This window comes from Thamnophis elegans, chromosome 16 (genome assembly GCF_009769535.1).
Source record: "Thamnophis elegans isolate rThaEle1 chromosome 16, rThaEle1.pri, whole genome shotgun sequence".
In the NCBI taxonomy this organism is placed as follows: Eukaryota; Metazoa; Chordata; class Lepidosauria; order Squamata; family Colubridae; genus Thamnophis; species Thamnophis elegans.
In genome coordinates this window covers 17972569-17999962 of record NC_045556.1, presented here as the reverse complement: position 1 = coordinate 17999962, position 27394 = coordinate 17972569, and the positions used below count along the sequence as shown (strand labels likewise).

General features: G+C 41.0%; 1 protein-coding gene across 1 annotated transcript in view; it reads left to right on the top strand.

The window, feature by feature from the left end:
* Nucleotides 1-27394, top strand: part of SLCO3A1 (solute carrier organic anion transporter family member 3A1) — a 156867-nt gene that overhangs the window by 122401 nt on the left and 7072 nt on the right. Inside the window, 5 exon segments of the mRNA XM_032232375.1 lie at nt 329-427; nt 5909-6175; nt 11070-11234; nt 13482-13680; nt 15842-15977. Of these exon segments, the coding sequence (XP_032088266.1) occupies nt 329-427; nt 5909-6175; nt 11070-11234; nt 13482-13680; nt 15842-15977 (866 nt within the window).

Here is a 27394-nt window from a genome sequence, read left to right as displayed (position 1 = left end):
TTTCCACATTCCCCAGAATAAATAGCAATAGCAATAGCAGTAGACTTATATACCGCTTCATAGGCCTTTCAGGCCTCTCTAAGCGGTTTACAGAGAGTCAGCATATTGCCCCCAACAATCTGGGTCCTCATTTTACCCACCTCGGAAGGATGGAAGGCTGAGTCAACCCTGAGCCGGTGAGATTTGAACCGCTGACCTGCTGATCTAGCAGTAGCCTGCAGTGCTGCATTTAACCACTGCGCCACCTTGGCTCGCTGCTGACACCAGACATGGGACAGTCCCTTTTCTTGCCATAATCTTCACTGTGTTATTCTGTGTTTCTTTGCAGGGATCCTGTTTACAATGCTGGTGTTTGGACCGGCATGTGGATTTATCCTAGGATCTCTCTGTACCAAAATCTATGTGGATGCTGTCTTCATTGACACAAGTAGGTAACTTTTCCCCCCCGGGGTTGCACACAGATAAGAAAATTCTTTAACCATGAAGCATCAAAAGAGAAAGAGGGAAGAAAATGAAATTCAATGTAACAAATCTAACAAAATGAAATTCAATGTAGAGAAAAGTGAAGTCCTACACTTAGGTTAAAAAAAAACCAAAAGTACATATATAAACTGGGTGAGACCAGTTAAGAGCAGTGACTTTGAGCGGAATCTTGGAGTCTTAGTGGACAACCAGCTAAACATGAGCCAGCAGTGTGCAGAGGCAGCCAAAAAAGCCCATGTAATCCTAAATTGCATTAACAGAGAAATACAATCAAGATCAAGTGAGGTAGTAATGCCACTCTATAAAGCCCTAGTAAGACCACAGCTAGAGTACTGCATCCAGTTTTGGTCACCACACTATAAAAAATATTGAGATTCTAGAAAAAGTGCAGAGGTGAGCGACCAGGATGATTAGGGGACTGGAGACTAAAATATATGAGGAACAGTTGCAGGAACTGGGCATGGCTAGCCTAGCGAAGAGAAGGGCCAGGGGAGACAGGATAGCAGTCTTCCAATATTTGAGGGGCTGCCACGGAGAGGAGAGGGTCAAGCTATTTTCCAAAGCACCTGAAGGCCAGAGAAGGAATAATGGATGGAAACTTGACCAAGGAGAGATTCAACCTAGAAATAAGGAGGAACTTTCTGACAGTGAGAACAATCAACCAATAGAACAGAAGTTGCCTTCAGAAGTTATGGGGGCTTCATCAGTTTCATCTTCATCATTCTCGTTTCAAGAAAAGATTGGACTGCCAGTCCCCTAATCATCTTTGTTGCTCTTCTCTGCACTCTTTCTAGAGTTTCAACATCCTTTTTGCATCGTGGCAACCAAAACTGAATACAGTATTCCAAGTGTGGCCTTACCAAGGCATTATAAAGTGGTATTAACACTTCACGTGATCTTGATTCTATCCCTCTGTTGATGCAGCCTAGAACTGTGTTGGCTTTTTTGGCAGCTGATGCAGACTGCTGGCTCCTATTTAAATGGTTGTCCACTAGGACTCCAAGATCCCTCTCACAGTTACTACTGTTGAGCAAGGTACCACCTATACTGTACCTGTGCATTTCGATTTTCTTGCCTAAATGTAGAACCTTACTTGATGTTAGTATTTGACTTGCCCATCAAAAGCATCAAGGTCATGCCATCCAAATGCATTCTTCTCAGGATCCATGGTGAAAATCTTTTACTTCCAAAATGACGATTTTGAAAAGGATCTTCTTCCTTATCAAGGGTGCTTGTCAGGATTCCAGGTTTCTTTGCCCTGCGGTAAGCAAGGAAATCAATATTGCTGGCTGGAGTGAGCAACAGACCACATAACCACATCCAGTTATTAAATGCTGAAATTGATTAGGCTAGGTTTATCAGAAGCATGCCGGTTGAAAGGCAGGGAATGTTTCCCGTTTTTAAATGCAATTTCACAACATCTAAATGTGTAAAAATAAGAATAAAAATGTCCAAGCACACACACTTGGAAAAAAAATAGAAAAAAGTGGGTATAGTTGCTGTGGATGGTACCTTTTCCCTTCTTATCCATTTGCACTCAGACTCAAGAGCTGTAGCAATTTGTTTGGGCTTCGTACTGAAAGTCCTAAAACCTGAATCCAATGTGGATTTCGGGGGGTTTTGTTTTGTAAAATAATTTTGCAATATTTTCTCTACATGACCACTAGGAGGTACTATAGGACCATTTTCATGCTGTTGGAATTTGATAAGCATGCTTCTGATACTGTAAGGGAGGCCTAACATATGAAGCTTCCTATGACTGATCACATAGAGGGAGGGAGGGAGAGAAGGAGAGAGGGAAAGAGAGAGAGGGAGGAAAAGAGAGAAGGAGAGAGGGAAAAAGAGTGAGGGAGGAAAAAGAGAGAGGGAGATGCAGAAAGAGACAGGGGGAGGGTGGAAAAAGATATACAGGGGAGGAGAGAGAGGGGGAGGGAGGAAGGAAATATATATATAGAGAGAGAAATATAGAGGGAGGGAGAGAGGGAAAGAGAGAGGGAGAGAGGGAAAGAGAGAGGAAAGGAGGAGAAGGAGGGAGGAAAAAGAGATATAGAGGGAGGGAGAGAGGGAGGGAGAGAGGGAAAGAGAGAGGAAAGGAGGAGAAGAAGGGAGGAAAAAGAGATATAGAGGGAGGGAGAGAGGGAGGGAGGGAGGAAAAAGATATAGAGGGAGGGAGGGAGAGGACATATGAACATGCCTGTTGTAAAGTTACGTTTGGCAATCAGATGCTCTACATAAACTTTACATTTTATTTTTATTTTCAGTTTGATTTAATTTTGGGCACCTGTTATGTTTTTTGCTTCGCAGAGATAATATATGTTTCGTTGTGTTTGGTTCCTTTTGGCTTTTATTCTTCTGTCATTGTTTTAAAAGTAATAAAGATAAATCACTGGTATTATAATGCCAGTAAGAGGACGAGTGTCTCCAGCAGTGTCTTAGCCGGATTTGCAAAACGCCCGGGGCGAAGGAGAAGTGAAGGAAGTGTTTTTGGATTCTGCTTCTGTAGAAACCTACAGAAGTGTCCACGTGTTGTGAAGCAGCTCATCACCTTAGGCCACAACATGATTTAGTGTGTTGTGCAAAGCCAGCTATGTAGGTGGGGAAGCCACAAAGAGCACACTTTTTTGGAAGGCAATTAGGTTGCAGACACTAGAGACTCATATCAGTCATTGACAAAGAGATCAGAAACTAACATTTTGGCCCGTTCTGGGGAACGTCAGAATTCATTTAAAACAAAATAGGTATCACCCAAAACAGCAATTTGGGTGATACCAATAGTAATTATCTCTAAAGCACCTGAGGACTGGACAAGAAGTAACAGATGGAAGCTTATTAAAGAGGAGAAATTTCCTATCAGTGAGAACAATTAACAAGTAGAATGGCTACTTGGCTACAGAAATTGGGAGTGCTCCATCACTGGAGGTTTTTATGAATAAATTGGACAACCATCTATCTGGAATGGTATAGGGTCTCCTGCAGGGGGTTGGACTAGAAGACCTCCAAGATCCCTTCTGACTCCATTATTCTGTATTCTGTAATAACATAATCCTACAGTGGGGGATTCTGGCCTTGGAGGCCTGCAGATATCATAAGCGAATTGGAATGTTTAATATACTATACTGACTCTGTAAACCAATTAGAGAGCTCTGTAAAGCACCGTAAAGCGGTATATAAGTCTCAGTGTGATTGCTATAAGAGAAGACTCTTAGAGCAAAATATAGATAAAATTATTATCCTTTAGTTATACATTTAACTAAATGGTAATCATTTTATCTATAAAGGTAAAGGTTCCCCCACAGATATGTGCTAGTCATTCCCGACTCTAGGGGGCAGTACTCATCTCCATTTCAAAGCCAAAGAGCCAGCGCTGTCCGAAGACGTCTCCATGGTCATGTGGCCGGCATGACTAAACGCCAAAGGTGCATGGAACGCTGTTCCCTTCCCACAAAAGTGGTTCCTATTTTTTCTACTTGCATTTTTACATGCTTTCAAACTGCTAGGCTGGCAGAAGCTGGGACAAGTCACGGGAGCTCACTCTGTTACATAGCTCTAGGGATTCGAACTGCCGAACTGCCGACCTTTCTGATTGGCAAGCTCAGCATCTTAGCCACTGAGCTGCCATGTCCCTTTCATTTTATCTATATTTTGTTTTAATTTACCGGGGTGGGGGGGGAGGATTAAATGAAAAGTAGTTTTCTGTCCTAATCCAACCTATTAAGTTTTGTCAATAGCACTCCATGGGATATCCTTGAAAGTTTAGGTGCACCCTACTGGCTTGACAAGTTATGTACCTCTAACCTAGAGGACTTAAGGTCATGGAGCATAAACCCTTGGTTTACAATCTCTCTACTTTCTTTCTTTCTCTCTCTCTCTCTCTCCCTCCCTCACTCACTCTCTCTTTCTCACTCTCTGTCTGTCTCTCTCTCTCTGTCTGTTTCTCTCTCTGTGTGTGTCTGTGTGTGTTTGTCTCTCTCATGAATTGTACTCTAGATGGGTCCCCCCCCCCAGGATTCCTCCCCTCCCCTCACTTAGGTTGCTCCTAGCTTTCCATCTTGCAGCACCATTAGTAGAAGACATGGGCTGCCCTTCCATTGGGTCTATGACAATTTGCCATGCCCAACTCGCCATAGCCAATGTTCCACAGCCATGTTGCCACAGGACAAGTCACTGTGGGACAAGAATTCCACTCATATCAAAGGACTGGGGGAACAGAATCATTAAAGGAAGGATGCAACAGGAGGGAGAGAATGAAACGTGAATGGCAAAAATTAAAATAATTTTTATTTACTTGAAATAATTAAACAGAGTTGTTAAATTGTCCTGCAGCAAGTTGGCCATAGCGAGTTGTCCTCAGCAAATTGGCTGTGGCAAACTGTCCCATTCCCCCTTCCACTTAGGTATATAGAAAGAGACAAAGAGGGACAAAGATATGGGGAAATTTGAGAGAACTACAAGAGGAAGGTACTGTCAGCTAAGATTGGTCCCGTTGCTATGATTCAACCTTTAGTCACCTTTGGCTTGGATGATTGAGTCTTCATTGACCTGTCAGCAAAGAGCCTCTGCAAATTCCAAAAGCAATTGCAAAAATAAATTTGTTGCTGGAAGCCCTCCAGTGAAGAAAATCCAAGCCACCCACAGGCTAAATATTGTACTTTCCTCCTTTCTATGGATTCTCAGCGGTGGTTGTTTTCAAAACGCCTGAAATGTGGCTCTTAAAACAAAACAGAGAGCAGCAACGCAGTGCCAAATAGCCTCATTACTTTTAAACATGGTAGCGTAAATTGCAGCATTTTTTTAAAAAAAAAACCTCATTCCCGTGCTGTGGCCCAGCACATGTTTTATTATTTCCTCTTCTCCTGTGCACTGGTTACAAAGGAAACCTGCATATGGTGGAAGAAATAACAGAATAACACAGTTGGAAGGGACCTTGGAGGTTTTCTAGTCCAACCCCCCACCCCCTGCTCATGTAGGAGACCTTATTCCATTCCAAACAAGGGGCTGTCCAATCTCTTCTTTAAAACCTCCAGTGATGAAGCATCGACAACATCTAGTGGCAAGCTGTTCCACTGGTTAATTGTTCTCAGTACTAGGAAGTTTCTTCTTAATTCCAGGTTGAGAGTAGAGTAGAATAGAATAGAATAGAATAGAATAGAATAGAAATAGGAGTAGAGTAGAGTAGAGTACAACGGAATAGAATGGAATGAAGGGAAGGGAAGGGAAGGGAAGGGAAGAGAAGAGAAGAGAAGAGAAGAGAAGAGAGAAGGGGCCTTGGAGGTTTTCTAGTCCAACCCCCTGCTCAAGCAGCAAACCCTGAACTATTTCAGACAGTTACCCAATCTCTTTTTCGCCAACTAGTGATTTCCTAGTATATGCTGATGTCCTTGTCTACCCAAGTAAAAGACCATCCTCCTCTCTTTGTTCTTTGCAGGCAAGCTGGACATCACCCCTGATGACCCTCGGTGGATTGGCGCATGGTGGGCTGGCTTCTTGCTCTGTGGTGCCTTACTTTTCTTCTCGTCTCTCCCGATGTTTGGATTCCCACAGTCCCTGACCCGCCGGCCGGAGCACATAGCAGAGGTAGAGGAAGCCATGTTGCCAGAAGGGGACTATGAAAGGCCAAAGCCAAGCAATGGGATTCTCCCACCGCACTCCATGGAAGCCAACGATGATCCATCTTGCTTCCAGCAGCTGAGAGGTGACGCACTTCCTTCATAGCCCAGGTGGCTTCTGCGGGAGCCAACAGGTTAATGCCTTGCTAGATGTTCTGACCCAGCCTTAGCAGAAACAAGAAATAGACTCCTTGTTCCCAAAAATTATTTCCCTCTGATTATCTCCCATGAACTAATGGCATTTACATACTGAAAAGTCCAGGCAATAGTCCTTCAAAGAGTTAACTGCAGTAACAGACCTTATCAGTTCCTTGAGATAATTGCCAGGCCAGGAGCCAACACGATGAGCCAAATCTTCAGAAATCCAAACTGTTGTCTCCTACGACTACCACTCCCCTTTCCTTCCCCAGCCAGGGAGGGGGCATTTAGTGTCCACGTTTGTTTTGCTTCCTGAGTTGACTCCTTGTCCTCAGTTGTTCTCCTCTCCTAACAGCTCTGCATATACGCGCATCTGGAACAGGCCCCAGCTGTTCTTCCTCCCTACTTATCTCAGCTTCCAAAGGCAGCTGCCTCTCTGGTGGCTGGGAAATGTCGATAGAGCCCTGGCTCTATCTCTGCTTCCAATGAAGAGCCCTCATCTGATCCTTCCCCAGACTCCAGGACTGGCCCAAGTTCCTCCCCAGCCTCGTCCGAGTCTGCCATCAGCTCTGCTGGCAGCTGGAGGGCCCCAACACTAGGTTCATTACCTGATGCAGGCCTTAAGATTGCCTTGCAAGTCTTAACTCCTTTCCCTTAAATAGTGATTCTACCAACCGTTTGTTTGAAAAAACAAAACATTTCAAGCCTTTTGCTTTAATCCGGAACGCTGGAAGGACAACGGCATTAACGCTTAGTCTGGTTCACCTTCTGGGATGACCTTGGCTTGACCCAGCAAGCAGGTTTTCCACTTGTTCTCATGGCAACCTTTGATCCCTTGTAAGTGGAACATTTGTTTCTAGGATCAAATAGCCTTGTTGCCTCTTGCTCTCCTCCGGTGATGGGTGTGCATTGCCCCCGCCACTTTAAAAGGCCACTGTGACGAAAGCACGGTTGCTCTGGTTTTGAACCCGTCACATAAACGATTTTTCATCTGAGCCAAAGGTGTTATGAACTACAGGTAGTCCTTGGTTTACAACAGTTCATTTAGTGACTGTTCGAAATTATTACGGCATGAACAAAAAAATGACTTCTGTTTTTTTTTCACACTTACAACCATTGTGGCAGTCTCAGTTTTGTGGTCTTGACCCAGTCATCAAAATCAAACTAAGTATCCATGCAATGCATTCCGTGACCACCAGGTGGGCCTGGGTACCTCTTAATAGTCCAGATGAGTTAGATTGGCAGCTGGATAGAGACACAGATGCTAGATAGCTCTTGTAGCGTTCAGTGAATACGGTCCAAAATCAACAAAGGATAAATCCACAAACAAAACTAATGTACAAGAAGTACATTCTTATGTCCTTGAAGTGGGTGTTTCATCACTGGAGATTTTTAAAGAAGAGACTGGACAGTTACTTGTCTGAAGTGATATATAGGGTCTCCTGCTTGAGCAAGGGGTTGGACTAGAAGACCTCAAAGGTCCCTTCCAGCTCTATTCTGATTGATTGATTGATATTAAAGTAGAGAGAGATGTTGTTTTTTCCAGAGCTAGGACTAAACAAATTGTGGGCAGAAAAATTATATTGCTTTAAGAGAAGGAGAGACTTCAACATCCCCCCCCCCCCCCCGCACAAAGGTCAAACTCCCATGGTGGTGACAGTAGCACCAATATTTTAAAGAGGCTCAAGGGATGGAAACATGGACAGCAAAGACTGTCTTTGGATGAATGGATGAAAAGAGGATTTTGCCATGAATAGAATAGAATAGAATTCTTTATTGGCCAAGTGTGATTGGACACACAAGGAATTTGTCTTTGATGCAGATGCTCTCAGAATACATACAAAGACAAGATACATTCGTCAAGAATCATAAGGTTACAACACTTAATGATACTCATAGGGTACATATAAGCAATCAAATCATACTAGGAAACAAATAAAACAATATAAATTGTAGAGATACAAGCAATATGGTTACAGTCGTAAGTGGAAAGAGAAGGGTACTAGGAAGGAAGAGAAGAATAATAGTAATACAGTCTTAGTAGATAATTTTGACATGTTGTGAGGATTAGTTGTTTGGCAGAGTGATGGCATTCAGGGAAACACTGTCCTTGTGTCTAGCTGTTCTGGTGTGCAGTGCCCTATAGCATCGTTTTGAGGGTGGAAGTTGAAACTGTTTATGTCCAGGATGCGAGGGGTCTGTAGATATTTTCACAGCCCTCTTTTTGACTCGTGCATTGTACAGGACCTCAATGGAAGGCAGGTTGGTAGCAATTGTTTTTTCTGCAGTTCTAATTATCTGTTGAAGTCTGTGTCTCTATTGTTTGGTTGCAGAGCGATACATGAGACAGAAGGAGAGGATACATGCACAAACACACATGCACATGCAAGCACATTGCTACCTCTTTCTGTCCACCTTATAATTGACAGGTGCAAGGACATTATCCTCTCTGCCCAGTAGAATTTCCCCAATATTCTCTTCTCCTTTGAAATGAATTTCAACAAAACATTTCCCCTTTCTCTAAGGAATAAGAACTAGCACGGGGAAAAGCAGAGGTGAATTTCTCTGCCCAGCATTAAATCAGGCAAGTTGGCCACTTGAGGTTTGTAAACCATGGTTTATGGCTGTCAGGAAGGTAAAGGTAAAGGTTCCCCTCGCACATATGCTAATCATTCCTGACTCTAGGGGACGGTGCTCATCTCCGTTTTAAAGCCGAAGAGCCAGCACTGTCCGAAGACATTTCCGTGGTCATGTGGCCACCATAATTAAATGCCAAAGGCGCACAGAATGCTGTTACCTTCCCACCAAAGCTGGTTCCTATATTTCTACTTGCATTTTTTACATGCTTTCGAACTGCTAGGTTGGCAGAAGCTGGGACAAGGAACGGGAGCTCACTCCATTACGTGGTGCCAGGGATTCGAACCGCCGAACTGCCAACCTTTCTGATCGACAAGCTCAGCGTCTTAGCCACTGAGCCATTTCCCTGTCAGGAAGGTAGCCATTTCAAGACTAAGGAGAGCCTAAGATGATTATATGCACAGAAATGGAAATATTCAACACTGTTCACTATGGAGGAATGGTGAATTTCAGATTTTGCTGAAATTGATGAATTTTGTTCTTTGATTTGGTTGGAGGAGTAATTTATTGGTGATTCAAAGGCTTTTGTGGCCATTTATGTATAAATGGAAAAAAATGACATTTTTGATGATTAAATAGGATAGATTACAGGAAAAAAAGAAGACTATGGAGTAACTCTAGAGAGAGAGGTTAAATATATTTATATTTATAACTGCTGTGAAGATCAGAAGTCACTTTTTATATCTTTTTTCTTTCTTTCCTACTTTTTTCTACTTTTTTGCTTTGATCTCTTTTTTTCCTTTTTCTTTATATTAGTTGGCATTAGTTTTCATTTTCTTGTTTAAAACTTTTAACAGAAAAAAAAACAAACCCTGAGGAGTGTAAAGACATCTCATTCCGTCCTTGGGAACATCTTCATAAGTTGTCCTACTTCTTAAATGTCCTTTACATTTCAAAGGAAAATTCTCTTTTATAATCTTCAATGAGAAATAGGGAAAAAAATAACTTTTTGGTGATTTTTGTTTTCCTCCCCTCTCTTGCTGTTGTTAAATTGATCTACGTTGATTAGTTATTTTAAAGATGGATTGTTTTGTACTCTCTTGAATTGTCCTTCAATTGCTATGAATACCTTTTAACAAGGAATCAGGTTAGAAATATTCCAACAGCTAACAACAACAAAAGAGGAACATTTCAACCAATAACCAAAATATGGATATCAATAAATGCTCCAATAGTAAATTTAGGAGAATATGGATGGAGATGCCACATCCAAGCTTCCATTTGGCAGTTTTAATTGTGGAGTCCTGGGTGCTCTCTGAGCTTCGTTTTTTTGTTGTAGATGTTTCATTACTCAAGCTAGGTAACATCATCTGTGCTAGTAAGAAAACAGGTTTTTTTAAAATCATTTTATATATTATTGGCTTGTTCTCTCAGTGTTGGTGGGAATGGACTCCTTGACTGGGCTGTGTTAGCTGTGATTGGCTAATGAGGTTGTATTCTTTCATTAAATCTTCTGATCCAGTTTAGGGATGCAGTAGAACGAGCAATTCTATCTGTGAATGCTTGTTTTTAATTATATTGGGTCAGACTCAGGGTAATGATGATTTAATAGCTGACCAGCTGCTGTAAGGCTCTAAACCGAGATGATGACATGAGGATGAGTCAGCAGGGTTACTGCCACTTTAAGAAGCTGTATATATAAGGGAGGCCATTTGAGGATGTCGCTCTCTCCTCATGTATCTCTCTCAATTGTAGCTCTCTGTGTAGAGTTGAAGATTGATTGATTGCCTAGTATTTGCCTGACACGTGTATGTATGTACTGTATATAAGTCCTGTATATAAACCACTGTTTGAAAGACAAAACCTCTGTGTACTGTATTTTGCTCCTGGGTTGTCTCAAAATAGTGGCCATGCTGTGCACGCTCTGACATAATGTTTGGTGGAAACTTCCAAAGTTTCTTTCTTTTGGTTCTGTTTCCACCCTGGATATCACCCCTGATGACCTTCTATGGATTGTAAATAGAGGAGCAGATACCTATGGCTTGAACTCATGTGGTCAAAGCTTCATCTGGTAGATCCCCTGTATCTGAGTCTGCCCCCACCCCCTAGCTAGAATCATCCCATGGAATTTTATTTCTGTTCATGGGATGTGTTGATAGATAGTCTGGACAAAACCCCAAGGATGCACCATTAAAGAAATTAGGGTGACCATCGGAAACCTCATTGTGAAATTGTCCCTCCATTCTTCTCTCTTCCTCCTTCTAGTGATCCCAAAGGTAACTAAGCACCTGTTGTCCAATCCGGTGTTCACCTGCATTGTTCTTGCGGCTTGCATGGAGATCGCAGTGGTGGCAGGTTTCGCAGCCTTTCTTGGCAAGTACCTAGAACAGCAGTTCAATCTCACAACGTCATCAGCCAACCAGTTACTAGGTGAGTTATTATCCAGAAGAGGCCAACCCTTTCCTCTCTGGTCAAAGATAGAACCTAAGGGTCAACATCCCGCTCGAGAATCCAAAATAAAAATCCAGGATCATTCTGTTTCCAAAATTCCTTACTGTTTATTGAATACACCGCATAGTAATGTTGAAGCAAAACTAACTCTAAACCTCAGTCCATAGAATAAAACAATACTTTTCCAAGCCAATCCCCCAACCTCTCAATGTAGTCCATGTAAAAAATGTTCTCATTGTTATGGGAACCGTCTGCTTCAATTTGACGCCTGTTGTGATGTCCTTGAACAGATTCCAGGCTCCACCGGCCTTCAGCAGAATCGTAGACATTTTGCTTCCCCATCCAACCCATTCGAAAACAACACCTCCCCCCTTCTTACTCTTTTTTTTGGGGGGGGGATAAGCCATCACTTTAATTTGCTGTAAACGTTAAGACAGGACAGAAATGATGCAACCCATTATAAATAAAGACAACAAATCAGGAAGGAATATAGTTTGGGTATGTGACAGCGAATGAATGTGAATTGGATTTTTACAAACGGGCAAGAGATAATTCCATTTAACACAGCAATGCTAAAAGAAAACAGAGCTAACCAGGTATTTCACTATGTGCTTAGGACAAAAAATTAGTGCATCTAAGTAAAAGAAAAACGTTCTGTGCAATATATATATGGGTTTGATTCCCAGTAAGGGTATATCTAGCTGATGAGAGCTAAATAGCTTGAAATAGATCTATACTAGTCTCCCTTTATTTATTTATCAGCACAAATGCAACACAAATGCAACAAGGCAACATAAAAAATGGCTTTCTGCCTGAATGGCTCCCAGAGTGAGCCGGTAGACAGAAAAGGGAAGCAGTATGCTCCCTCCCATATTTGGACATACCAGGGGTTGTGACACAATACATACATACATACATACATACATACATACATACATACATGGTGTGTGTATGTATGTACGTACGCGCGCACACACACACATATGTATGTATGTATGCATGTATGTATTTAGTGTCACAACCCCTGGTATGCCCAAATATGGGAGGAAGTTCTCTGCTTCCATTCTCTGCCTATCGGCTCGTCACAAGAGACCATCACGACAGAAACCCAATATTTTTACTGTTGCACAAATACAACACACACACACACACACACACACATATATATATAGATATATATATATAGATATACTGTATACACACACACACTCACACACACAAACACAAACATATATATATGCCCAAATATCAGCACAAATACAATATATATATATGTATGTATGTATGTGTACACACACACACACACACACACACACACACACACACACACACACACACACACACACACATATATATATATATATATATATATATATATATATATATATATATATATATATATATATATGTTATATTTATGCTGATAAATAAATAAAGGGAGACTAGTATAGATCTATTTCAAGCTATTTAGCTCTCATCAGCTAGCCATACCCTTGCTGGGAATCGAACCTGGATATGGCTAGCTGATGAGAGCTAAATAGCTTGAAATAGATCTATACTAGTCTCCCTTTATTTATTTATCAGCATAAATATAGCAAATGTAATAAAAAGGCAACAGTAAAAAATATTGGGTTTCTGTCTGGATGGTCTCTTGTGACGAGCCGAAGGACAGAGAGTGGAAATGTGACCTTCCTCCCATATTTGAGCATACCAGGGGTTGTGACTTTAAATATATATATATATACTGTATACACACACATATATATATTACATTCTATTCTAGTGAGGCACATGAAATACAAACTTAGTTCTATTTTATATATACACATTTATAGTAGATTGTTCGGGTAGGGATGGCAAAATAAAGATTGAATAAAAATAAAAGACTTTGAACATATAAAACCTGTGGCCAGTAGCATGAATTTCAATAGACATGAATTCTGTGCACAGTCAAGTAGAAGGCACAAAAATACTAAAATCATGCAAAAAAAAATTTTTTTTTAATCCAATCCTTACCCATAACTACATTCTGTGCAATAAAGTGAAACTACAATAGTGGTTCCCACAATAAAAAAAATACAGCAATTCCCCCCTTCTTTCTCTTAATGACAAATTGAAATGCCAAAGCTTCCATCCTTGACGCTAAGAACCAATGAAGTGTCTAGAGCTGGGATCGGGCTAAAAACTCAAAATCCACCCCTTTGTAACTTTCCGTTCCCTTTACAGGCATGACGGCTATTCCCTGTGCATGTTTGGGCATCTTCCTAGGAGGCCTCTTAGTGAAAAAGCTGAGCCTTTCTGCCCTGGGTGCCATACAGATGGCCATGTTGGTCAGCCTGCTTTCCACGGCGTGCTACATTTCTTTCCTTTTCCTGGGCTGTGATACGGGACCCGTGGCTGGCATTACTGTTCCCTATGGAAACAAGTAAGTAAAAGAGAGAAAGATTTCCCCCCCCCACACACACACACTTTGATGAGGATTTTTTTAAAATAATAATAATAATAATAATAATAATAATAATAATAATAATAATAATAATAATAATAATGTGGAACTGCAGGCTTGCACCCCAACCCTAAAGAAGACCGTAGAATGACTCACAAAAGAAATAAAAGACAAAGGGGGAATCCGAGTACCACTTAGTATGGAATTTATGGTACAAGTGGTTAGAGGAAAGAGGTAAAAAAAAAAAAAAAGAAAGCAATAAAGGGAAGAAAAAAGATAAAGAGACCAGGAAATAAATTCAAAACCTCAGAATTAACAAGAGGAGAAAAAAATATAAGATAGATTGTATATAAAAATAGTACAAAATAAGAAATATAAGACAAATATATGTATATAGAAGGTTATAAGATGTATTATATGGAATCAATAGAAGTAGATAAAAGATACGTAAAGATATGTATATATATAGAGAGAGAGATGTATAAGGTATTTAGGTATAGATAAAAGAAATATAATGGATATATAAAAGATGTAGAAGTGTTGCAAAGATGCTATGTTTATTTAAAAAAAAAAAATTAAAAAAGGAGATGGGAGAATGGAACCATAAAGTTGGAAGGGACTTAAGCAGTGGTGGGATTCAGCCAGTTCGCACCACTTCGGGAGAACCGGTTGTTAAGTTTCTGAGCAGTTTGGTGAACTGGTTGTTGGAAGAAATCATTAGGCAGAGAACCAGCTGTTAAAATATTTCAATCCCACCTCCGGACTTAAGAGATCACAAAGTTCAACCCCCTACACAGAGCTCCTCATCCTCAGCCTCTTTGGTGGATAGTTGCTGGATTTAGCAGGCGTAATTAGATTTGGCAGAGAAAGCTGTGACGGCATCTACAAGAGGCAGAGGGGAAATGGGAAGAGGAATAGTCATGGAAAGATGGTTTGTTAAAGGTAGTTTGTTCCAAACGTGGAGCCAGTTCAAGTTGTTCTTTAACAACTCTTTCTTTCTTTCTTTCTTTCTTTCTTTCTTTCTTTCTTTCTGTCTTTCTTTCTTTCTTTCTTTCCTTCTTTCCTTCTTTCTTTCTTTCTCCATCCCTTTCTTTTTCTTTCTTTCTTTTCTTCTTTTTCTCTCTTTCTCCATCCATTTCTTTTTTCTTCTTTCTTTCTTTCTTTCTTTCTTTCTTTCTTCTTTCTCTTTCTTTCCTTACTTTTTCTTTCTTTCTGTCTTTCTTTCTGTCTTTCTTTCTTTCTTTCCTTCTTTCCTTCTTTCTTTCTTTCTTTCTCCATCCCTTTCTTTTTCTTTCTTTCTTTTCTTCTTTTTCTCTCTTTCTTTCTCCATCCATTTCTTTCTTTCTTCTTTCTTTCTTTCTTTCTTTCTTTCTTTCTTTCTTCTTTCTCTTTCTTTCCTTACTTTTTCTTTCTGTCTGTCTTTCTTTCTGTCTTTCTTTCTTTCTGTTTTTCTTTCTGTCTTCTTTTCTGTCTTTCTTTCTGTCTTTCTTTCTCCATCCTTTCTTTCTTTCTTTCCTTCTTTCCTTCTTTCTTTCTTTCTCCATCCCTTTCTTTTTCTTCCTTTCTTTTCTTCTTTTTCTCTCTTTCTTTCTCCATCCATTTCTTTCTTCTTTCTTTCTTTCTTTCTTTCTTTCTTCTTTCTCTTTCTTTCCTTACTTTTTCTTTCTGTCTGTCTTTCTTTCTGTCTTTCTTTCTTTCTGTCTTTCTTTCTGTCTTCCTTTCTGTCTTTCTTTCTGTCTTTCTTTCTCCATCCTTTCTTTCTCCATCCTTTCTTTCTTTCTTTCTTTCTTTTTGTTTTAATGCAATCATAGACTTTTATTCTTGTCAGGATCTCTTTCCATAGTTGGAGCAAAAAAATTCAAGCAGGTCCTTCTATCACCCTACTTCAATGAAAAGTGACCTCTAAAATACAGTACACAACAAAGCTAATAATGGTTGGAATAACAGTAAACAGTCCAACTCCACCCTAACCCTTCCTTCCTTCCTTCCTTCCTTCCTTCCTTCCTTCCTTCCTTCCTTCCTTCCTTCCTTTTTCTCTTGATTCCTATCTGACTCTGGGCCCTTTACACCTAAAATGGTTTTCCTACCTGTTGAGTGACCCCTTACCCACCCACTCATCCTTCCTTTTTTTCTTTTCTAGGTCCACCATCTCCAGCTTGGCCCCCTATTCTGCCTGCAATAGCAACTGTAAATGTCAAATGGATTCCTTCACTCCAGTCTGTGGGACCGACGGGATCACGTACTTATCTGCCTGTTTTGCTGGTTGCACCAACATGGTAATCCGTTATTTCTTCCCTTCTCCAATCTATTTCAGTCAACTGTTCTCTTTTTCTGTGTCTGTCTGTGTGTGTGTGTGTGTGTGTGTGTGTGTGTCTGTGTGTCTGTGTGTCTGTGTGTGTTAGCTATGAGAGGAGCAAAGGCTGACATATTCAATAACTCAGGTATGGAGATGGGAAAAACCTCAGAAGGGACCATCCCTAGCCTCTTGAACTCTTTTTTTTTAATAAAAAAGTTTTATTTTTTTCCTTTCCATATACATTCACAAATATACATTCTCGTAAATACTATTAACATTTATCTGTTGACTTCTAGCATTTATCACAATCTGCTTAAAACTATAAAAAACATAATTGGGATCGCTTTCTTGCCACCCCGCATCTCCATCTTATTTTGCAACAACCCTACTCCTTCCTTCTTTCCAACATCCCTTCTCTACCTTCTTCTTTCCTCCTTCCCTTTCTATTTTCTTCTTCCCCTCCCTCTCCCCCATTCCTCCTCTCTTCTTCTCCTTCTTGCCCTCTCCCCTTTCTTCTTTTCCCTCCTCTTCCTTCCTCCTTCCGTTGTTGCCCCTAGCATCTTGAACTCTAATGGTGAGGGGGGAGAGAAGTCTTTTCAATCTTGTAAGATTCTCTTACAGTGACCTTACATTAAAGTACAATTAGTTCATCTAGGTCTGCTTCCGATTTGTGCTACCTCACAAGGCTGACCGAAAGTGGCCACATTGTCATAGGAACTTTTAAATGCTGCTCTCAACACTATAATCAAAAGCATTTTCAAGCAAGATTCCAACAGTCTTCATTAGTAAGGGGCTAAAACACATGAAGAACGGTGGCAGGAACTGGGCTTGTCTAGTTTAATGAAAAGGAGGACTAGGGGAGACATGATAGCAGTCTTCCAATATTTCAGGGACTGCCACAAAGAAGTGGGAGTCAACCTATTCTCCAAAGCACCTGAAGGCAGGACAAGAAGCAATTGATAGAAACTAATCAAGGAGAGAAGCAACCTAGAACCAAGGAGAAACTTTCCAACAGTGAGAACAATTAGTGTAACAGCTTGCAATTAATCAGTGATACGACTTACCTCCAGAAGTTGTGAATGCTCCAACACTGGAAGTTTTTTTTAAGAAGAGATTGGATAACCATTTTGTCTGAAATGGTATACAGTTTCCTGCCTGAGCAGGGAGTTGGACTAGAAGACCTCCAAGGTCCCTTCCAACTCTGTTATTCTGTTCTGTTATTCTGAAATTCATCTTGTTAGATGATTCTAGTTGTGCGACAAATTCAAGGCAGCCACTTACAAGCCCAGATGTTCAGGATTTAATGAGAAGGGTAGGGCAACTGGATTATTTCTCCTACAAAGTGAGTGGCAATGAGAAGTCAAACCACTTTGCTGATCGTGGAGAGCTTCCCAATCTGTTTGTTTACCAAACTAACACATTCCGGTAATGAGAAGTTCCTTGAGGATGGGCACCAACATAAGTCCGAAATCTTGGAAGACTAAACCTCTGGTGACCGAGCCAGATTGGATCCTGCAACATTAACCTGGGACACATATAATTGCCTTCATTCATCCTGAAACTTTTATCAGCTTGTCAACTAACTATGAACCAGGGTGGGAAAATGCCATCCAGCTCTGATTCTTAAACAAATCAATTTAGCTGTGCTTTAACAGATGAATAGAGTTGGAAGGGACCTTATAGGTCATCTAATCCAATCCCCCCCCCCCCACTCAAGCAGGAGATCCTACATCAATTCTGACAAATGGCAGTCCAATCTCTTCTTGAAAGTCTCAAGTGAAGAAGCCGCCACAGCTTCCGACGGCAACTTCTGTTCCATCGGTTGATTGTTCTCACTGTCAGAAAGTTCCTCCTTGTTTCTCGGTTGAATCTCTCCTTGGTCAGTTTCCATCCATTGTGCCTTGTCTGCCTTTGGGTCCCTTGGAAAATAGTTTGACCACTTCCTCTCTGTGGCAGCCCCTCAAATATTGGAAGACTACTATCATGTCTCCCCTGGTCTTCTCTTCAATAGACTAGCCATGCTCAATTCCTGCAACCGTTCTTCATATGTTTTAGCCTCCAGTCCCCTAATCATCCTGGTTGCTCTTCTCTGCACTTTTTCTAGAGTCTCAACATTTTTTTAATAGTTTGGTGACCAAAACTGGATGCAGTACTCCAAGTGTGGCCTTACGAAGGCTTTGATCTTGATTGTATCCCTCTGTTAATGCAATTTAGGATTGCATTGGCTTTTTTTGCTTCCGGGATCAGAATAACATTTGTCTTCTAGTTTACAAACCACCCTTAATTTTGCAGTGAATTTCATTCTATGTGCATCAGGGAAAGACAATTTCATTCTATGGGCACACAGCAATGGGCTGACTAGGCTCTTTTGAGAAGCAGTGGGGAGAACAGGCAGGCTTTTTCTGGGAAGCTAAACAGGATTCAGTAGAGAAGGCAAAACAGCATCGAAGAATGTCTGATAATTCAGGCGGGTTGTTGTTGGTTTTTGTTTTTTTTTACCAAAAACCTAAGGCGATGTTACAAAAGTATACTGGTGAATGCTGTGTATTAAATGTGAACTTAAAAAAAACGGTGTAAATTCTTTAAGTTCATTCATAGATTCTTTAGGCACATTTGTAGAGAGACGCTTCGATTTTGACCTGGGTGCCATTATAAATAAACAAATAAACAGCGCTTTCGCTCCCCTCTGTTTCCAAAAAAACAAAAAAAATTATTTTGTTAAGGAGCGGTCTGCAGGAAGGTAAAGCCGGCTACGTACATCCCCTATCAGTCACCAACGGAGAGAAATCGCCATTTTGAAGTCCGTTTAAACAAAGAAGCCTCTAAGACAAATGGTGCTGGTATTTAAGATAGTAATAAAAGCATAAATCTCACAGGAGTGGGACCCGCCCGTATTAATCCTAGCTTCAAACAACTTTGCTTTGTCCTGGGGGGGGGGAGATCGCCTGTCTAGGGCTGCAAAAAAAAAGCAGCTGAGAAGAACTGGCTGGAGATAAAAGCTCCGCTCACGCTGGATCTAATCTCTGTCCACAGCCAAAAAAAAGAGAAAGGCTGTGAATTACGAATAGACCCTAGCACACAGAGCTACTCCCTGCCCCTTTATAGCCAAAAAGGGGTGATATCTATGATCTTATTTAGATATACAGACCAGATCTCTGAGAGGAGCTCGGTTGAGCCCTCCTCGGCGACAGGCTCCGCCCCCCCGGAATCGCAGCCCTTGTCTCCTACGCCCTCTACTGGAGAATTCTTAACACAGGAATTTTTTTTTCAAATGTTTAATGATTTTAAACAAGAAATTAAGGAATTTGTATTGGAGCTATATGGTGATTTAAAGTCTAAAATTGACCAAATGAAGGCGAATACGTTTGCAGCCGTGTCTGCCCTGTCAGATTATACCACTGAAATAGAGAATAAATTGGAAAGCTTGGAGGAGGCTAATTCTAATTTGACTACTAATATTCAAATATTACAACAAAAAATTAGAGACACTCAAGAACAGCTCGTTATGATAAACTTTAATAAGAAGGCATTTGCAATAAGAGTCAGAGGATTCCGCGAAAAGGAGCGAGAGAATCTGAAACAGACCTTTGTTGAAGCCCTCAGCCATGCGGTGGGAAGCCCGGGACTTAACTTTGATTGGCAGATTCGGAAAATCTATCGCCAGAATTCGTTGGTAGCGGAACAGCGACAGCTCCCGAGGGACATAATTATATATTTCTCCACAAAAGAATCCAGAAACGCGATCATGCAAAAATTTACAATAATAGTTTGAGAGTTGATGGCCAGGACTTGATTGTCTTCAAAGAAATACCTTTCCAGATGTTGAGAGCAAGAAGAGACTATGCTTTTTTAACTAAAGAGCTTAGAAATCAACAGATTCAATATAGATGGGAGGCCCCAGCCAGCATTACGGTCACATTTGAGAATCAAAGACTTCGTCTCAATTCTGTTTCGGAGGCTCGAGATTTCTATTACAAGACTTTGAAGGCGGGACTTCCTGATTCACTTGGAAAAGAGGAGAGACAAGCCGAAGGAGAAGGCAAGCAACAGACCACATGGCTGCAAGATGGAGGGGGTAGCTCCCCCTCCCTCGGAGAAGCAGAAAAGCGGAGTTTGAGGATTTAGACATTCTAAAATATTCACCAAAGTTGTGGATTGAATGGGGGTTTGCGACCTCTCTCCAGTAGAAAAAGCGGAATTTAATGGTGGGGTGATACTGAATGTATATATGTAAAATGCATGCAGAATGATTTACGCTGTTTAAATCTTGTTAGAAGGGAAAGTTTGAAGAGATTATTTTAAAATAGAAGGTAAACTGATTCTTGTTGAAACTATTATTTGAATATGTGGAATGATCTATGCTATTTAATTTTTATTAGAAGGGAAAGCTTGGTGAAATTATTTTGAGCTAGATTTTAAACTAATGTCTTCATAAATTTGATAGTGGCAAATATCAGAGAAGCAAGGGATGAGGGTAAAATGCATGCAGAATGATTTACGTATATTGGTGGGGTGATACTGAATGTATATATGTAAAATGAATGCAGAACGATTTATGTTGTTTAAATTCTGTTAGAAGGGAAAGCTGGATGAGATTATTTTAAAACAGAAGGTAAACTGATTCTTGTTGAAAGTATTATTTGAATATGTGGAATGACCTATGTTATTTAATTTTTATTAGAAGGGAAAGCTTGGTGAAATTATTTTGAGCTAAATTTTAAACTAATGTCTGCATAAATTTGATAGTGGTAAATATCAGAGAAGCAAGGGATGAGGGCAAAATGCATGCGGAATGATTTACGTTGTTTAAATCCTATTAGAAGGGAAAGCTGGTCGGGATCATTTTAAGATAGAATGCAAACTGATTTTTGTGTAAAGTAATACTTGATCCACTCTGCTTAAATTTTACTAAGAAGGGAAAGTTTGGTCAGATTATTTTGAATTACTGTTTGAAATTAAGGTTAAGAAAGATTATTTACACTGTTTAAATCCTATTAGAAGGGAAAGTTTGATTATTCTTCTGTAAAGTAATATTTGAATATGTGGAATAATCCACGCTGCTTAAATTTTACTAGAAGGGATTATTTTTGAGCTAGATTGTATATTGATGTCTATACAAATTTGGATAAATGTTTATCTGAATACAAGGTTAAGGAAGAGGAATGGGAGAGTCTACAGGAGGTCGGGGTAAATAACAAAGAAGCAAGAGACGAGAATAAAATATAGATAGAATGACTTATACTATTTAAGCATAGATAAAGATGGGGGCTGAGCTTAACACAAAGAGTTTCTTTTTTTTTTCTTTTTTCTTTGTTCTTTTCTTTTTTTTTGTTTTTTTTTTCCTCTTAATATATTACTTTTATTTTTAATCCATACGAACATAAGATACTTTAGATAGAAGGCAGTGCCAGGTGTGGGCCCTGGGAAGTCGGGAGGAGTAGGGATGGGGATTTATGGGGGGTGGGTGGGTGGGTGTTAACATAGTCTCAATAAGAACAAGAATGCACTTATATACGGTTGTTCTTTTTTTTTTCCTTTTTTTTCTCTTTTCTTTCTTTATATTTTTTTTTCCTTGGTTTATTTTACTTTTTATCAGATTATAATAAACAACACTTGAATAAAGGAATACACCAAGGAGGGAGGTAGAGGGAAAGAGGAGGGAGGAGTAAGGAAGGAGTAAGGGGAATGTAAGGAGGGCGTGTTGGGAGTAAGGGGAGAAGGAAGGTTTGAGGGGAAAGGGAAGTAGGAGGGGAGCGTTAGAGGGAGGAAAGGAAAGTTGGAGGGGGTAGAGGGGGTGTATGGAGGATGGAAGTGTCAGGTGGGGTTGTGAATGATGAGTTGTGTTTTCTTTTTATTTTTTTTTATTTTTTTTTATTTTTTTTTTCTTATAGCAAATACCCTGTATATAAGTGATTGTAAAATGGAATGTGAAAATGAATAAAATATATTTAAAAAAAAAAAAACAAAAAAAAAACCCCATATTATTGCTCCTACTCAAGCCTATTTTATGGACCGGATAGCCACCTTTTGCAGTGGAAGGCCTGGGTTGCTTTGGTGACAGAGAGATCGGATATCAACCTTTTTTTTTCTGACTCAATGTGAATTAACTGTCCCAAATTGGAAAGAAACAGAGTCTGCCTTATTTCCAATCCTTTTCAGAATAGAAATAAAGACAGTTGCTCCTTTGCTCAACCTGGAGAGCTCAGGATCCTGAAAATAAGCAAGAGAGATTTTCATTGTCTGAATTCCATCAGAGGCAAGGAAGGGAATGGCATCAAATGGCCCCATCTTCCACTGCCTGCCTCTCACTGCAGCAGGCCTTAAGGGCCTGTGGTCTTGCTGGCAGCCATTTCTTGAGGGGGGGCTGTATTCCACCAGATTGCACAGCTAGCAACCTACCTGTCACGAGGCTGTCCTGCGAAAAGCAATTGCAGCTGTCTAATGAAGCACACGCCAGGGGTGCGTGTTTCTGTAGGTTTTCAATTACTGAATTTCTAACCGTCCAAGGCAAGCCAGTTCAAATGAGCACCTTCAGGAAGAATGAAAATCTTTCTCCGAGTCTTTTGGGAATAGTCACTTTGATTGCAGTGTGTGTTGAAAGGCAGGAGGGGGAGAGGAGGAGGAGGAGGAGGAGAGGAGTTGGATGAAAAGGAGGAGGAGGAAAGGAGGAAATGGAAGAGGAGAAGGGTAATTGGAGGAGAGGAGGAGGAGGGGATGGAAGAGGAGGAGGAAATGGAGGAAGAGAAGAGGAGTTGGAGGAGAAGGAGGAGAGGAAGAGGAGGGGATGGAAGAAGAGGAGTTGGAGGAGGAGGAGGAGGAGGAGGAGGAGGAGGAGGAGGAGGAGGAGGAGGAGGAGGAGGAGGAGGAGGAGGAGGAGGAGAAAGAGGAGGAGGAGGAAGAATAGTAAAAAAAAGGCACAAAACTAATTTGGGTTCTAGCCCATGTTCCCTACAGCTCTTTGAGGATATTGGATCTACCGATGCAATTTACCATATAATCCTAGCTTTCCACAAGAAGAGTTTTTTTTTAATTTTTGCTTCCCTCTTTATCCCAAGTAACCCAAGTCCTGAAATGAGAATGTGATTAATGGAAACCTGTTCTGACACCCCCCCCCCCTTCACCATCCAGGAACGAAGCCAAACAGACGTACGAAAGAATGTTTTAATCAGTCCAGGCTCTTGCTGGCTGCGAGCCCAAAAGAAACAAAGATAATCGCTCTGGGAAAAGTCCTATAAATCACACAGCACTGCAAACCGGCTTTTCTTATCAAGCCACTTATCCAAGTTGGCTTCTCTCGGTTTGTAAACGCGAACGCGAACAAGAACGTTGACTCCTGCAAACAGGGCGTGGTACAAACAGTCCCTTTTATAATCAGGAGAGGATCTTAATCAGCATCAGCTGCTTGTAATCACCTCCTGTAGTTACGCCGTTATTCTTTACGCCGAGTAGCCCTTCGCCTGCATGCATCCTGAAACAACTCCCAAATGTTTTCCTGGACATTCCCTTTGATCCAATGCTCTGCCGCCACCTGGTGGCCAACCAGTCTCTCCTTGCCCTGCTCGGAGTCGACACCCTGTCCAGGGTCCTCCACCTTCTCCAAGGCCGACTCATAAGATTCCTCACTGTCGGAGTCTGGTGGCAGCTCCAACGGCACCTGCCAGGCCACAACAGAAACGTATCAAGGAGAAAACCAAACCTATAGTAGAACTAAAGAGAAATGCCCTGATGGTTTAATCAATGAAACAGCTTGTCCCTAGTAGTTGTGGGAAGCTCCGACACTGAAGGTTTTTAAAGAAGAGATTGGTCAGTCATTTGTCTGAAATGGTCTAGGGTTTCCTGCTTGAGTGGAGGATTGAACTAAAAGACCTCCAAGGACTTCTAGAATAACTAGAAGAATAACTCCGTTGTTCTATTTTTTTGAAAACCCCAGGTTCAGAATGTAGAATACAGAATAAGAGAGTTGGAAAGGACCTTGGAGATCTTCTAGTCCAAACCCCTGCTCAAGGAGAAGATCCTATACCATTCCAGACCAATGATTGTCCTTGTCCAATCTCTTCTTAAAAATTTCCATTGATGGAGCACCCACAACTTCTGGAGGCATGCCATTCCATGAATTCATTGTTCTAACTGTCAGGAAATTTCTCCTTAGTCCTACATTGGTCTCTCTCTCTGTTAAGTTTCCATCTGTTAGTTCTCTTGCCCTTTACCTTTCTCCTTTATCTTTTTCCTTTACCTTCCTATTGTATTTTAGTCTTATCAGTGAGCTGGGGTTGAGAAAAAGGTGGAGTGGAATTGGAATGTAAATGAATGCTTGCATTTAGAAATATTTCCCCCTGGGACACCCAGGATCTTCCTTTTATCTCTTCCTTGCCAGGGATCTGAATTTATGGTAATTTTTCTCGAAGTCCTGCTTGCTTGAAAGAATCAAAGGAAAAGTACAATGCCGTCCTTCCGATAAAAAGTCAAATCTCTTCCAAACTGTTTTTCTGTCTTCTCTTTGGCAGGGGAGCAAAAGAAAGGGTTTTTTTTTTGCCTCTTGCCAAGATCTTTGTTTTGTAAGAAAAGGGCAACACTACACTGGCAGAGTGACCCACATATGTCAGTGGGATTCATAGTTATGCTGTGATTCTGCAGAAGTATCTGTTTCTCTTCCAAAATCAGCCAAGGTCAACTCAGTGCCGCCGTTTCTGAAGCTACAATAATAGTCATTGTATAAGTGGGGGCTTGTTCGTGTGTGAACAAGGCCTCCTAAAATCCAAGAAGCCAGAATAAAGTCAAAGAGATGGCAATTTCGGCTGCCTCCCACTGCGTCCATCTCAAGAGGTTCCTTAGTTCTTCAAGGAAGTTTAGGAGATGGAATTCCAGAAAGTTTATCTAGAAGCGTGGCCCGACAAAACCGCGCTCGTCAAAATAGCGGCGACAAAACCGCGTCTCTAAAGCCGCGACGTCATCACCACGATGTCATCACCGTGGCAACAACAGCGCGGCAACAGAAGGGCTCTTTAAAACAGCGCGGCGGCAGAAAGCCGATTTAAATTAAGGTAAGGGTTAGGATTAGGGTTAGGTTAGGGTTAGGTTTGGGTTAGGGTTAGGTTTAGGTTTAGGGTTAGGGTTAGGGTGCTGAGTGCTTCGGAAGGTGCAGATTTGCCCTCCGCCGTTATGTCATCGCGCTAGGGTCGCCTTTTTCCTTAGCGCTTCGGACGGCGCGGATTTGCCCTCCGCGCTTATGGCGGAGCGGATAAGTGCTTCGCGGTTTTGTCGGTGAACCATCTAGAAGGGGTGCTTGGTGTTTCATTACCCAACTAGGTTGCATCATCAGTGCTAGAAGACACGGGGGTGTGCAGAGAGGAGGAGGATTATGGGGTCCTTGGTGCTCTCTGATCTTACTTGCAGATGTTTCATTACCCTACGAGGTTACATCATCAGGGCTAGAAGGCAGCCGGGAGGACAGAGGGGAAGAGGACCATGGAGTCCTTGATGCTCTCTAATCTTAGCTGTTCTCTTGCAGATGTCTCATTACCCAATGAGGTTACATCATCAGTGTTTGTCTAAGCAATGGTTGTCTATGAGTAGTCTAGGAATCAGCCACCAATTCAATCCATGTCCCTCATGGAAGGTCTTAAGTCCACAATTAAACTTAAATCCACAATTGAGTCCAATATTTTGATTGTTCATCAGGACAGTTGTTAAGTGAGTTTTGCCCCATTTTATGACCTTTCCTGCCACAGTGGTTAAGCAAAACACTGCAGTTGTTAAGCGAATTGTGTGGTCGTTAAGCAAATCTGTCTTCCCCTATTGACTTTGCTTGTCAAAAGATGTCTGGGAAGGTTACCCAAGGTGATCCCTTGACCCTGGGACACAGCAACAGTCATAAGAACACACCAGTTGCCGAGCATCCGAATTTTGCTCACATGACCACAGGGATGCTGTCCTAGTCGTAAGAGTGAGAATCGGTCAGCAGTCACTTCTTTCAGTGCCATTATACATTCGAATCATCACTAAATGAATGGTTGTAAGTTGAGGACTACCTGTAGTCATTGCTTTTTAAAAAGTTATTATTTTATTAATTGCATTTATTAGTGCTTAATGAACATTGTGTTGTCGGGGCATTTAGTTTGCTTAACAATACAGATTGCATTCTTAATCTCCACTCTTTTCCCCAACCGTTGATAAAATAAATGCCACATTTGATAATATTCCGTATCTTCTTTCCGGTTAAATTCTTAATAGTCAATCTGTCTGCAAACTCTAGTATTTTTTAAAATTATTTCTTCGTCTCGTGGTGTTCCTTCATTTTTTCAGGGTTGCGCCAATCCAATCCTCGCTGCTGTTGAAATGTGCAATATTAAATACATACTTTCCTTGTCTAATTTACTTGGTATTGTACTTAATAAAAATAATTCAGGTTTTAAATCTACATGCTTTCCTAGCTATTTGTGTATTTTTTTCCTCCAAATTGTTTTTACTTTATCACACATCCACCACATGTGACAGTATGTGCCCATTTTAGGATTACATTTCCAGCATTTGCTAGACATGATTTTCAACATTTTAGCTAACCTGGCTGGTGGTAAGTGCCATCTATAAAACATTTTATATAAATTTTCTTTATACAAGGTTTACTGGGTTCTTTTTTAATGTGTGTGGATAATGCCTATTGAAATCACAGAAGCCACAATAGAGTCTCTTGTCAAAGGGGAATCTATGCTGCCTCCCACTGTGTCCATCTCTAGAGCTTCCTTAGTTCTCTGAATGTTCTGGCCTAGGCTTCCCAAAAGCATGAAGCCGACTCCTCGTCCCGATAAAAACCCTTTTATTAAGTTTAAAGGGAATTCCTCTCCAGCAAAGCCCCGGCCAATAGTCTTTCAAGAGATTTCACAACTACAGACCTTTATCAGGCTTGGAGAGCTGCCAGGCTGATATCTTCCAAATGCCACTCTGTAGCAGACAATACTTGGCAAGAAGTCAGGAACAGATCTTCACCCTAATGAACTAATTGTCTCTTGCAAACTCCCCTCCCCTTTCGCTCCTCTTTATTCCCTATGGGAGGGGCCATTCACCGTATTCCTGTGGCTTTACTCCCGAGTTGGCTCTTGTTTATTTTATTATTTATTTATTTTTATTTATTGGTATTTATAGGCCGCCCTTTTCCCTGAGGGGACTCAGGGCGGCTTACATAAAATAAGGAAGGGAGGGTACAGACAATAGACACAAACAATACATAGAAGTAAAATAGTAAACAACATTCATTCATTCATTCATTCTTAGCTCTTCCTTAGCCCTTTTCCCTGAGGGGACTCAGGGCGGCTTACATAAAATAAGGAAGGGAGGGTACAGACAATAGACACAAACAATACATAGAAGTAAAATAGTAAACAACATTCATTCATTCATTCA